The 12,098-nt window shown below is 48.7% G+C and overlaps 1 protein-coding gene across 1 annotated transcript; it reads right to left on the bottom strand.

Moving 5' to 3' along the window:
* Positions 1–3,125: 3,125 nt before the first annotated feature.
* Positions 3,126–9,274, bottom strand: Lrp10 (LDL receptor related protein 10). Its single transcript, XM_026406102.2, has 7 exons — positions 8,666–9,274; positions 8,224–8,268; positions 7,600–7,735; positions 6,017–6,207; positions 4,881–5,898; positions 4,423–4,552; positions 3,126–4,305 (listed from the first exon to the last, which is right to left on the bottom strand). The coding sequence occupies exons 1-7, from the start codon at positions 8,697–8,699 to the stop codon at positions 3,718–3,720; spliced, it is 2,142 nt and encodes a 713-aa protein (XP_026261887.2). The 5' UTR covers positions 8,700–9,274; the 3' UTR covers positions 3,126–3,717.
* Positions 9,275–12,098: the final 2,824 nt, after the last annotated feature.

The raw sequence follows: 12,098 nt of genomic DNA, 5'->3' as shown, positions 1-12,098 counted from the left end.
AAGGAAGCAGGGAATACTCCTCAGCTTCTAATATATTTGTACATTTTACTAATTAGACTCTTCAGTCCTCACCAACAGTCTGCTTGTCCTTATTTTATTCACACTTTTAATGTGTCCATGTGTGTTCCTGTAGTAGATTAGAACTGCCAGGTGTGGTGGCACATGCCTGTAATCCTAGTAACTCAAGAGGCTGAGGCAGGAGGATCACAAGTTCAAGGCCAGCCTCAGCAAAAATAAAAAGGGCTGTGATATGGCTCAGTGGTAAAGTATCCCAGGTTCAAGTCCCAGTAACCCCCAAAAGAATAGATTAGAATCATATTTAGAGCAGCAAGTGCCCTCTAATAGTCTGGTAGAATGAGACAACCTCAGGAAAAAAACTTTTAAAGCATCCAGAAGCATTAAAAAGGAGTCTAAGGGCCAGGCATGGTAGTGTACACCTGTAATTCAGGGGGCTGAGGCAAAGGATCACAAGTTCAAGGCCCACCTTGGCAACTTAATGAGACCTGTCTCAAAAGAAAAAAGCTTGGTGGTAGGGCACCCCTGGGTTTAGTCTTTAGTGCTGCCAAAAAAAAAAAAAAAAGTCTAAGGTTATTTAATATATAGTCAAAGAGTGTCCCCCACAATAGTTATAGCTTATGAAGACACTGCTGCAAAGAAGTCATCAGATTTCATGGATGATTCTCGGCTATTCAGAAAATTTTTATATCACAGGTCTTCTGAAGATGAGCGGAACATTTTAGGATGATTTTCTTCCAAAATGAGTTTTGTTTTGTTTTAAATTGTAAAGTAGTGATCTCTATGAATCCGGAAAACTCTCTCGGGTGGTTGGATTCCTTTCTATACTAGATAAGAGTGAGTCAGGGGCTGCAGAGCCCAGCAACAATTCTCTACTTTGAATTCTGCCTCCCCCAGTTCAGCTTTGGGCCAAAGGAGCAGCCTGCTTTTTACTTTGAACCACCTGCCCCTCATCCAGTAAGGCACACACAGATCCTAGAGAAACTTCCATAAACAAAGGCCTCCCTAGGGAATTCTTGCCCTAAGGCCCGGCCCTCCCTCCCTCCAACATTCTGAAGCATTCTACCACCACAAGGGGTGCTTTTATTTTAAATCTTTGTCCACTTTGTTTATTTTTAAATTTTTTTTGGGGGGAGTGGCATACCAGGAATTGAACTCAGGGGCACTCGACCATTAAGCCACATCCCCAGCCCTATTTTGTATTTTTTATTTAAAGACAGGGTCTCACTGAGTTGCTTAGAATCTTGCTTTTGCTGAGGCTGGCTTTGAACTTGTGATCCTCAACCTAACCTTTGTCTAGTTTAAAACTGCAAATACCCCTAAGAGAGAAAAAGGTCTGGAAAAAGTCAAGGGATGAAGATATCAGGTTGCAGATTTTTGAGGTGGCTAAGGAGGAAGAGAAGAGCAAGGGAGAATGTAAAGAGGAGGTGAAGAAGTAGGGAAGGGGAAATTACCATTCCTACTGCATTTTTCACTGAGACATTGGGTGGATCCAGTTTGTCTGCACTGGGAGGGCCCAAGGGAGAATCATAAGCAGGAGCCAGGTTTCCTGGAGGTCCTTCCACACACTCTGGAGAGGAAGTGGAGTGGAAGGAGCTCAGGTTTTTCCTGGGCCAAATTACTAGGGTCCCAGAACTGCACACGGGTCCACACCCCCTCTGCCACTTCCTCAGGCTCTTGCTTACTAGGAGGGAAATTGTGTAATTACTACTGACTGTGAGGATGTTGACAGGGTATAATCAACAGGGCCCTTCCACCAGGGAAGTAAGGGGCCCATTCCCCTGGGGACCATCTCAGCTTTGCACCTGAGGTCTCACTCCCACAGGCTCCTTCTATATCCTATGTCCCAAGATTTTCTTTCTTTTTTTTTTTACTATTTATTTTTTAGTTGTACACAATATGTTTATTTATTTATATGTGGTGCTGAATATCGAACCCAGGGCCTCACATGTGCCATGCGAGTGCTCTACTGCTGAGCCACAACTCCAGCCCCCCAAGATTTTCTTTTTAAACTCTTCAACAACTTGTCACCTTCTCACCAGAGGCAGGCCTCCATTTCTCAGGAGATATCTCTCTCCAGCTCTTTGGCTCTGACCATTGCTTATTATGCTCAGTTGTCTCTTCTCAGGAAGTCCAGTGTCTAGCCATCATGTTTTGTTGTTGTTTATCCTGCCCTAGAATTCACAGCTCTCTCCCAACTGTTGGCAGAACCCATCCTCTTGGATTCAGCCCTGGTGATGCCAGCCCTTCCATAGACTGAATGGTTGTGATTTTCCCTTTGACTAATCATTCCCTGCTTTTTTGTTTGGGGAGGGGGGGATATCAGGGATTTAACCTAGGGTACATTATAACAGAGCCACATCTTCAACCCTTTTTCATTTTTGAGACAGAATCTTGCTAAATTGCTGAGGGCTTCACTAAGTTGCTGAGGCTGGCCTTGAACTTCGCATCTTCCTGCTCAGCAAGGCATTGGGATTGCAGGTGTGCAGTATGGCACCCAGCTTTGGTCCCTGTTTTGAGGAAGCTGCACTGAGAGCTCATCTCTTTGGTGTAGGACAGGCTGTTAAGTGCCTGATGGGGATGGGAGGGTAGAGAGCAGGAGTCACACAGCTCCTATGTTCTACCAGGGATAGAATCCTCCTGTGTGACATCTGTGCTCTGAGAGTACTCCATAACTGGGAACCTTTCTAGCTGTAGGGCCCAGCTGGCTCCCTGATTTCCAACCAGGGGTGAGTAAAGAAATTTGATGCTCAACCCTATGTCACTGTAGGGCTGGCCCCAGGCAATGAGCAGAGATGAAGAAGGGTGGTCCTTAGGGTTCCTTCATTTTTTTTTCCCCTTTGGTACCAGGGATTGAACTCAGGGGCACTTAACCACTGAGTGACATCTCTAGTCCTATTTTGTATTTTATTTAGAGACAGGATCTCACTGAGTTGCTTAGCACCTCGCTTTTGCTGAGGATAGCTTTGAAATTGCCATCCTCTTGCCTCAGCCTCCCGAGCTGCTATTATAGGCATGCACCACTGTACCCTGCTTCCTTGAATTTTCTTACCTTTCAAGGGGCATAAAAATCAAGGGTGGGGTGGCTGAAAGATGGATAGGAAGAGGGCAACATGCAAAGGGCTAACAAATACCCTCAGAGAGAGGAGCAACAAGAGGGAGCATAAACCAAGATGGGGAGAGAGGCTAGGCTCAGGCTTAGAGCTGATTTACAAAATGTTAAAATTTATGATTCCTTTATTTTTTTTACCTTGATTTCTTGGGCAATGCTGTAGGTGTGGGACAAAAATATTTGTTGCATTCTTTTTGTGAGCCAGGCTCTATAGGGATGGAGACTGGCAAAACCTCAGGCCCTATCCAAATCCTCCCCTTGCGGCTGGAGGGTCTCCAGTCAATTGTCACTCTTGTGTTTAAGGCCACTTTGGGGTTGGGATTTGGCAAGGATGGAGTGTCCAGGCCTATGACCCTTTAAGAACTTTGCTTTTTAAAAACACTCAACTGGATAGTGTAAGGATAGGGAAAGGATGGTGGGAAAGGAACTGTGGTCTCTGGCTGTGTAGAGGAAGCTCTCAGTGAGCCCTCTCCCTGACTGAGGGACACCTAACTTTCTAGTAGCTATAGTGGTCAGTGGGGAAGCTAAGCCACTCTCTAAAAGGGTGTGCCACTGCGACTAGACCCACCCCCTAGAGGAGCCAGGTCCCCTCAGGCAAGCAGTGGTTCATCCTCTGTTTCTACCACCCAGACCGCTGGCTCAGCTAGTGGCATCAACAACACATCATCCTCATCCTCTGGGGCCAGGACCGCTGTGTGAGGTCCAGGCGGAGTCCAGGTTGATCCTTGGGGCCACAGGCTGGGCAAGAGGCGGCCTCGCAGGGCATGCACCACTCCAGACAATACTGATGGCTCCAGAGGGACTGAGGGCAGTGGCCCCTGGGTCTCAGGGACAGAAGGGAGGGTTGGAGATGTGCTGGCAGATGGGAGGGGGAACTTGACAGGCAGTGGTGGGGCTTGCTCCCCATCCTGCCCACCCACTGCTCCACCCTCACGGGCTGCACCTGGGCTGCCATCCAGGGCCTCAAGAGAAGCAACAGGAGGTGTGACCTGGGGTCTGGTCTCAGAGGCCCGAGATGAGGGGTTGGTTCGGGGAAGCAGTCCCCAGCGGCGGAGCCTGCGAACCAGACGACGCACTGAGCGGCCCCGCTGGCGGCGGCGACCACCTGAGGCACTTCCTGGAGTCATATCCTGGCGCAAAATCTGTAGCAGAGAACGCAGATTGCCCAGCACTGAGTTCTGCAAGGAGAAGAGGCAGATATCAGTCAGAGGGCCAAGTGGCTTAATGCAGGAGGGTGCAGTAACGAGGCCACAGCTGGCTGGAACAAGTAGGTGCTTGAGTTGGGGATGACTTACATCATTAGGATTCTCTGTAGGGAAGTCTTCTACAGGCGGGATGGCACCCTGAGCAATGAGCTGCCCGTAGGAGGGAGGTGCCTGTTGTTGCACAATCTCAGCCTCCATCCGGGAGAGGGGGGCAAAGATGCTGGAAGGAAGGAGGGCTAGTCAGTCACTGGTGGTTCCCAGCCAGGGTGGCCTGCTCCAGCTTGGATAGGCCTCTTCCCTTCACCCTCAGGTCAGGACAGCTGGAGCTCTGCTATAGCTTTACTCAGGTCATCTTATATCCCTTCCTTCCTTGAGACTTCTTTCATAAATAATCTAGACCCTGTCTTTCAAGCGTTAAGCAACAAGCTGGTCACAGGAAACTCAGTCCCAAGGCGGGCACCCTCATGGTCTCCTGTAGCTGCACAGGTCCTGTCTCTTCATCTGTAAAGAGTGCTCACTCTTTTATTGCCAGTCCCATTCCCACTGACCTGTACTCCTGTGTGCGAATGGCATACAGCCTGCAGGTGCATCCCAGGGCGATGACCAGCAGCAGGCCGCACACTAGACTGCCAATGACTGCAGCTGTGATGACCTTGCGGGGCAGGGCATAGGAGCAGTCCCACTCATCGCTGCCATCAGCACAGTCTGGCTGCCCGTCGCATACCCATGTCTCATAAACACACTTCTCGTCTCGGCATCGGAAGTTGCCAGGCTGGCAGTGCCGGCAGCGTCTCTCATCTGCCCCATCAGCACAGAATGTCTGGTAGTTGCAGCGATCAGCAGGCAGGTAGCAGGCTGTGGCACCTGGGGTGCCAGCAGCCCCGCAGGGGAAATGTCCAGGTGGGCAACCAGGACAGTCTTCCTCATCTGTACCATCGGCACAGTCCCATGAGCCATCGCAGCGCTGGGCCTCACTATAGCAGCGCTCACCTAGGTTTTCACCAGCCCCCAGGCCTGAGCCTAACCCACATGGTCGGTCCCAAGGCAAGCAGTAGCCCCGAACATGGTAGGTAGCATTGAAGCCCCGACCATTGCTCCAAGCAACTGTGTGGTAAGCAACAACAGCCTGACCAGACAGTGTCTCCACAGTGACAGCTTTGCCATTGCTAAAGTGAGTGAGACTGCGTAGCAGCCGAGGGGTCTCTGGGGGCCCAGCGCCATCATACACGTGCACTGCATCTCCATAACCCAAGTCCAGGGCTGTGAAGCGCACTGCTAGCCGCCGGCCATCATGGGGGTCCAGCAGCCACAGGCAAGACTGGGGATGAGAGACTGAGGCCAGGTGTGAATAGCCAGGGGAGGAGAAGACCCCATAGAAGTCCTCCAAGGTGAGATTACAGGGCAGGGTGGGGGTGGGGCCTGGGGTCAGGCTAGGAAATGGGTCTGAACTACAGCCTGCCTCATCAGAGCCATCACCACAGGCATCAACTCCATCACAGCGCTGGGCAGCAGGTACACAGCGGTGGTTCAGGCACTGGAATTCTTCCTGCAGGCACATCAGCCAATCTGCAGAGGCATCATGGAGAGGGACTGTGAAACACCAGAGCCCTCAGGATCTTTCTCTCTTTATTTGTGCTTGTACTGCCCACTCTAATAGCCCTTCAGACTTCTCCATCCAGCCTACCTTGGCTGTAAGAGAGCAGGAACCCCTGGCCCATGGGTGCTCTGGCCCCAGCATAGCTGTACGTGATGGTGACATTGCCCCCTGGCAGCTGAAGAGGGCTAGAAGGTGCCTCACATAGGGAGATCAGTGGCTGGAGAGGGGAGCTCAGGATTACACGTTCTGAACCACAGGCCAGGTGCAGCTTCTGGAACCTACAGGGGTAGAAAAAAGCAGTACATAAAATGTTCTTGATTGATGCTGGCTTCCTCCTCCTCCAGCACCACCAGGCCCTTCTAGCCTAAGAAGCACAAACACCTGCTCATCCATGATTCAAATGAAAGCTCAGCCAAATTCTTTTGCAGTTAATCTCATCAATGGGAATAGTCCTAACAGAGACCAGTGACACAATGATACCATGAAATATATCCTAGAGCCATCTGGAAAAATCTGACCTGTGTTCAGAAATTAAGTGAAAAATAGGTTTATTGCTTTTGAGTTGTTGCAGCATGTCACCCAAGTATTGTGGCGGCAATAACTGACAATTACTATACAGTTCAATTAAATAGAACTCACCAACACCCCAGTACTAGGAAGGTGAGACCTGAGATTCTCATAGCATACGGATCCCTCTGCCAAAACAGCCTCTCCCCAGATTGCCCTTCCCCTTTGCCTACCCTTTTCTGAGAAAATTCATAGCAAGTGAACCATGTAAGACAAACAGTCAGGTACTTAAAATGGGCCCCAATGCCATGACCCAAGGTCAGAGAAGCCTAGGGAGATGGAATGTTTAACAGATATGGAAGGGTGCTAGACTGTAGCTCAGTGGAAGAGTGCTTGCCTAACATGTGTCAGGTGCTGAATTCAATCCCAAGCACTTTGAAAAACCCCACAAAAACAGATCTGAGGAAGTTAAGGAAGGTTCTAAGCTGATTAAGTAGTAGGTTGCTATTGTTTATAGTACTGGGGATTGAACCCAGGGGTGCTGAATCCCTGAGCTACATTCCAAGCCCTTTTTATTTTATTTTTTAAATATTTATTTTTTAGTTATAGGTGAACACAATAACTTTATTTTTTATTTTATGAGATGCTGAGGATCGAACTCAGTGCCTCACGCATGCTAGGTGAGCTCTCTACCTCTGAGCCACAACCCCAGCCCCTCTTTTTATTTTGAGACAGGATCTTGCTAATATTTGCCAAGCTGACCTTGAACTTGTTGTGATCCTCCTGTCTCAGCCTCCCAAGTTGGTGAGATTAGGGGCATGCACCACCACATCGGCTAGGGAGTAGTTTTTTTTAATTCCAGACAGGGATGTGCAATGCTTTGAAGGACTTTTCAGAACAGTCCTGCCTGAGTCCAGGACCATTTAGAATAACCACGGTCCTTAGGAGATGTTCAGGACTTAAGCTAGATGTCCACTGCAACCCACTGTTACCATGACAGGCTGGAACAAGTCAATGTTTTAGGGTAAACTAGGCAAAATAAAATTCTACTCTTCTGTTGGCAAGGATGATAAGTCCACAAACAAGTGATCTCTGAAGATTTTTTTCCACAGTGGAGCGGGAAGGGGCAGGGGAGAGGAATGGGATCTTTCCTTGCTTCTCACCTGACTGTTACCGTCTGCTCCTTGCTACCCAGGATGAGCCAGGTGCAGTTGGCAGGGGAGCTGCGCCTGTCCCAGCCCAGGGGCCTCTGTAAGGTGCCTTGCACTTCCAAGAGCAGTGCAGGAGGGTTCTCACAAGCTGGAGGGAAAAAGGTGGAGACACTGATATAGAGCCCCTTAACATCCCACTCCTATCCAGGCTGATGACCTCCAAGGGCCTGGGCTCTTCAAGATGGAGCAGAGCCCACTGCCCCTGATAATAGTCCACTGGCCCCTCTCTCCCTCTCTTCACTCCTCCTGATTTAAATATTAACACCACAATATTGAGCTCTGCTTTGCACCAGTCACTGGGTGAGGGAGGAGGAGTAGGTAATATTTCTCTATTTTGAGGAGGACTCTTTGAGTTAGAGCAAGCAGAGACATTCCATGGAAAAACCCGAAAAGGTACATGACAACTGCTAGGTGAGGGCCCACACTGGGTGTCAGTTTTACCATATGCAAAATAAAAGATTGATGAACTCCACTGTAAAACTATGGCAGTTCTCATGGAATTCAGAGAAGAGAGTCATTCTCTAGGGTTCCCTTTCATCGCCAAAACCCGCGGAGCCTGGGGCTCCATCTACTCACCAGGACTTGGGAAAATGTTCAGGTCTGGATGCGCCAGAGCGCCTCCTACAGGGAAAGCGAGAAAGGGCAGGGCTGTGAGTCGCTCAAAGTTTTTTTCACCTGAACAACTCAAGGAGGAAACGAAGCTGGTCTGGGACTTCTGGGCTTCCGGGGTTCATGAGAAGGGGTAGTGGAGCTCAGGGGAGGCTGCCACGCGTGACCTCAAAGGCAGGTCGTCCAGCAGTGCCTGTGGGGTTGATAGGGTGATCTGGGGAAGCTAGAGAGGACGAAGGCTGAATGCAGCCTATGGGGACTTTCCAGAGGTTGGGGCCGGCAGCGCTGGCTGCGGTGGGGGCTGGTGGTATGGGCAGGAAGGTCCGGTTGAGTGATCGCATAGGAGGGAGTTACAGCCCAGTCCCAGCTCGGGCGGGGTGTCGCACGCTTAGCTCGTCTCGGTTCTTACCAAGGAGAAGGGGGAAGAGGACAGCAGGCAGCATCCTGGGCCGTCCCGAGGAGCAGGAAGAGTCCTGGAGCTTCTGTCGTCTACCCAGTGGAGAGGCGGCGGTGCTGCGGGCGTCCCGGCTCCCCAGTGCAGCAGCCCCGCGGGGGCTCCATGGCCCTGGCTCGACCTGTGCTCCGGATGCCAGGGCTGGGGGCGGGGAGGCGCCAGCCGCCCTGAAGTAGGGGCGGTGCCTCTCGCCAACTTTGGAGTTGTTTTCTCCGGCCGCCGCCGCGCGTCCTCGCTCGGGGCCGGCAATCGAAGGCTGGGACTCGGCTCTGCCAGTGTTGGCGCGCGCCCTCGCCTAGAGCCGGCCCGCAGGCCGCGAATGCCCCTCTCCAGGCCTGGCCGCCACCTGCCGGGGCTTGAGGCCACTTCCTCTTCGGTCCAAACTTTGGCGACTGTCAGACTCCAGGGCTGGCAGGGCGCGGCTCAACTTCCCCAGCGCGTCCAGCCCGCGGAACGCGACTGGGAAGCAGGGGAGGGGGAGAGGCGGCTGGGCCCGGCTCCCTGGCCCTCACCCAGGCAGTACCCTAGGCTGCTCTGGAGTCCTAGCAGCAGGGGCGGAGGGAGGGCGGGTGGCGAGTCTGGTCCCACCCCTGCCAATCAACCCGCGGGCCCCGCCCACCTTCTTGCCTTAACCCCTTTCCGGCCCTGGCTGGGACTTGCCCAGCCGGCCCTTGACAAACAGCTTCAGCTTCCACTTTAACCCTGCTTTGGCTAGACTTTCTTTCTTTCTTTTAAAAATACCTTTGGTTGTAGATGGACACAATACCTTTATTTTGTTATTTAGTTTTTTTATGTGGTGCTGGGAGTCGAACCCAGTGCCTCACTCTCGCGCTAGGCGAGAACTCTACCACTGAACTACAACCCCAGCCCTTGGCTAGACTTTTTGAGTGTAACTTATTTTTTGTTACAGGATGCATTTATAACATGTTTGTCAAAGATCATGCAATTCCATAGATATAATGGCTTTCCTTTGAATCCTTAAGTTTTCTTGTCCCAGTGCCTGAAATCTAGTAGCACTTTTGGTAGTGAGCCTTTAGTGCAGCAGTTACCACGGGGTATTGTAATCATTTGTTGTGGCATTTATTTATGCATCATTCCCAACCCTACCCCGCCCCTTCTCTGGAAACTGAAACTTCCCGTAGGCTGAGGCCTAGACTGTTTACCTTTGTACCCACAGAGATTCTCTCCTGCACACGGTAAGAACTCAATAAATGATAGGTAAATATGTGAATAAATATGATTTACTACGTGCTGCCTCTGTGATTTTAAGAAAATTACTTAACCTCTCTGTGTGTCTCTATTATAAAATGAGGTTTATAACAGTGTAATTCCCTCTTGTGAACATTTAGGAAGATAATGCAAGTTAAAGCACACTAGAGACAGTGCTCTATATCTGATGGCAACTATTATTAGCAATCACAGAACATATTTCTAGTTTATGTAGGGTTGGGGTTACTGATTTCCTATGACAGGAATAGATAATAAACAATAACTAATTGCAAACAAATGTATGTGCATCATATTTTCTTTATCTATTCATCTGGTGATTCATAGGCTGATTCTGTTCTTAGCTATGATGAAAAGTGGCACAATAAAGCACGGGCATGCATGTATCTCTTTTGTATGCTGACTTCACTTCCTTCAGATATTTACCCAGGAGGTGTGTACAGCCCGACCAAATGGTAGTTCTATTTTCAGTTTCTTGAGGAACTTCCATGCTGTTTTCCGTAGTAGCCATACTAATTGACCTTCCTACCAGCAGTGTAAAAGTGTTTTGGTTTTTTTTTTCCATATCCTACCAACATTTGTTGTTGGGTCTTTTTTGTTTTTGTTTGGGGTTTTTCTTTCTTTCTGATAATAGCCATTCTAACTGGCTTTAATTGCAAACTTTTTTTAGCCTCCCTCCCCCAATATTTCAGCCAAAGACCTAAGTAAGCACTTAACTTCATACATAGTAAATATGTATTTGTTCATTTAATCTTGTCAACAACCCTGTGAACTAGATACTGTGGTGACTCCCATTTTGCATATAAGGAAATGCAAGCATGGATAAGTTAAGTATTTTGCCCAGGGTCTAGTATAGGTTGAGCATCCCTAATCCCTAATTCAAAATCCAAAATGCTTCCCAAATCCTAAATCTTTTGAGCATCAGAGTGACACCATAGTGGAAAATTCTGTGCCATGAAACTTTGGTTCAGGCACAAAATTATTAAAACTAGTGTATAAAATTACTCTCAGGCTGTGTGTATAAGTAGTTTATGAAACATGAATGAATTTCATGTTTAGATTTGGGTTCCATCCCCAATATTTCTCATTAGGTATCTGCAAATTTTTTAAATATTTATTTATTTATTTTAGTTGTAATTGAACGCAATACCTTTATGTTATTTATTTATTTTTTATGTGGTGCTGAAGATTGAACCCAGGGCCTCGAACATGCTAGGCAAGCGCTCTATTGCTGAGCAACAACCCCAGCCCCTAGGTATATGCAAATATTTTTTTAAAATTCCAAAATGCTTCTGGTCCCATGAGTTTCAGTTAAGAGGTACTCAGCCTGTAAATGGTGAAGTTAAGGATTGAACCTGAGTGATCTTGGCTCTGGATAGACAAATTCTGATCTTTACTACTCTTTTCCCTCTACAAAATCGTATCAAACCCTTCTCTGTTAATGCCTTTTGTTGCTTATGGACCTCAGTATATCCTGAAGCCATAGAGTTAGTGGTATAAATGCACTTCCTCCCCTTGGACCTTGGTTCCATGCCCTAACTGTCTCTACTCTCCCCAATGACAGTAGGATTTGATAGGACCCTGAAGGTAGGGGGAGGATGCCAAGGGAAGCAGGGCAAAGAGGTTGGGAAACTGAATCATTTAAGTCCTAAAAGCACTTGTGGAGTTTTGGTGTGAGTGTTGGCTGTGCTCCCTGTGCTGGGTACCTGGCAGGTGTCTGGAACTCTTATTTAGGACTTCACTTTAGCTCCAAAGAGCTATGGTCTGGTTGGAAAGAGAAGTCAGAAGCAGATTTAAAATGCCAAACAACTGTGGGTGTTCTTATGGGAGTGGACATGTTGAGGAGTAGGGGATTTGGAAAGGAAGCAGGAGAGGTGATGGTGAGATGGGAAGAGGTGTGTGTGTGTGTGTGTGTGTGTGTGTGTGTGTGTGTGTTGGCAGTGGGTGGGGGGTACAAAGAGAAGGAGAAGTGAGCCCATAGTCTGGGATGCCACATAAACTGAAATTTGCAAAAAATAAAATCAAGATCTAAATTGTTGGGATCAATCATTATCACTAGGAAGAAATGGCACCAGAGAAGAACAAACTTATATAAGTGCCTTCCAAGTGCAAGGTATTGTGGTAGACACTGAGGAATTAATTTTTTTTAATAAAAAATTGG

The sequence above is a fragment of the Urocitellus parryii genome, chromosome 6, assembly GCF_045843805.1.
Source record: "Urocitellus parryii isolate mUroPar1 chromosome 6, mUroPar1.hap1, whole genome shotgun sequence".
Taxonomy (NCBI): domain Eukaryota; kingdom Metazoa; phylum Chordata; class Mammalia; order Rodentia; family Sciuridae; genus Urocitellus; species Urocitellus parryii.
Note: the sequence above shows the minus strand (reverse complement) of the source record. Positions and strands in the feature narration are given on the sequence as shown.

What these genes read in the sequence shown, in the direction of transcription:
- Lrp10 (XM_026406102.2), bottom strand. Translation starts at nt 8,699, where the DNA reads ATGCTGCCTGCTGTCCTCTTCCCCCTTCTCCTTG. An exon ending in CCTCTTCCCCCTTCTCCTTG is followed by an intron (nt 8,269 to 8,665) that starts GTAAGAACCGAG and finishes CTTTCCCTGTAG; the next exon opens with GAGGCGCTCTGGCGCATCCA. An exon ending in CCTGCTCTCTTACAGCCAAG is followed by an intron (nt 5,899 to 6,016) that starts GTAGGCTGGATG and finishes ATGCCTCTGCAG; the next exon opens with ATTGGCTGATGTGCCTGCAG.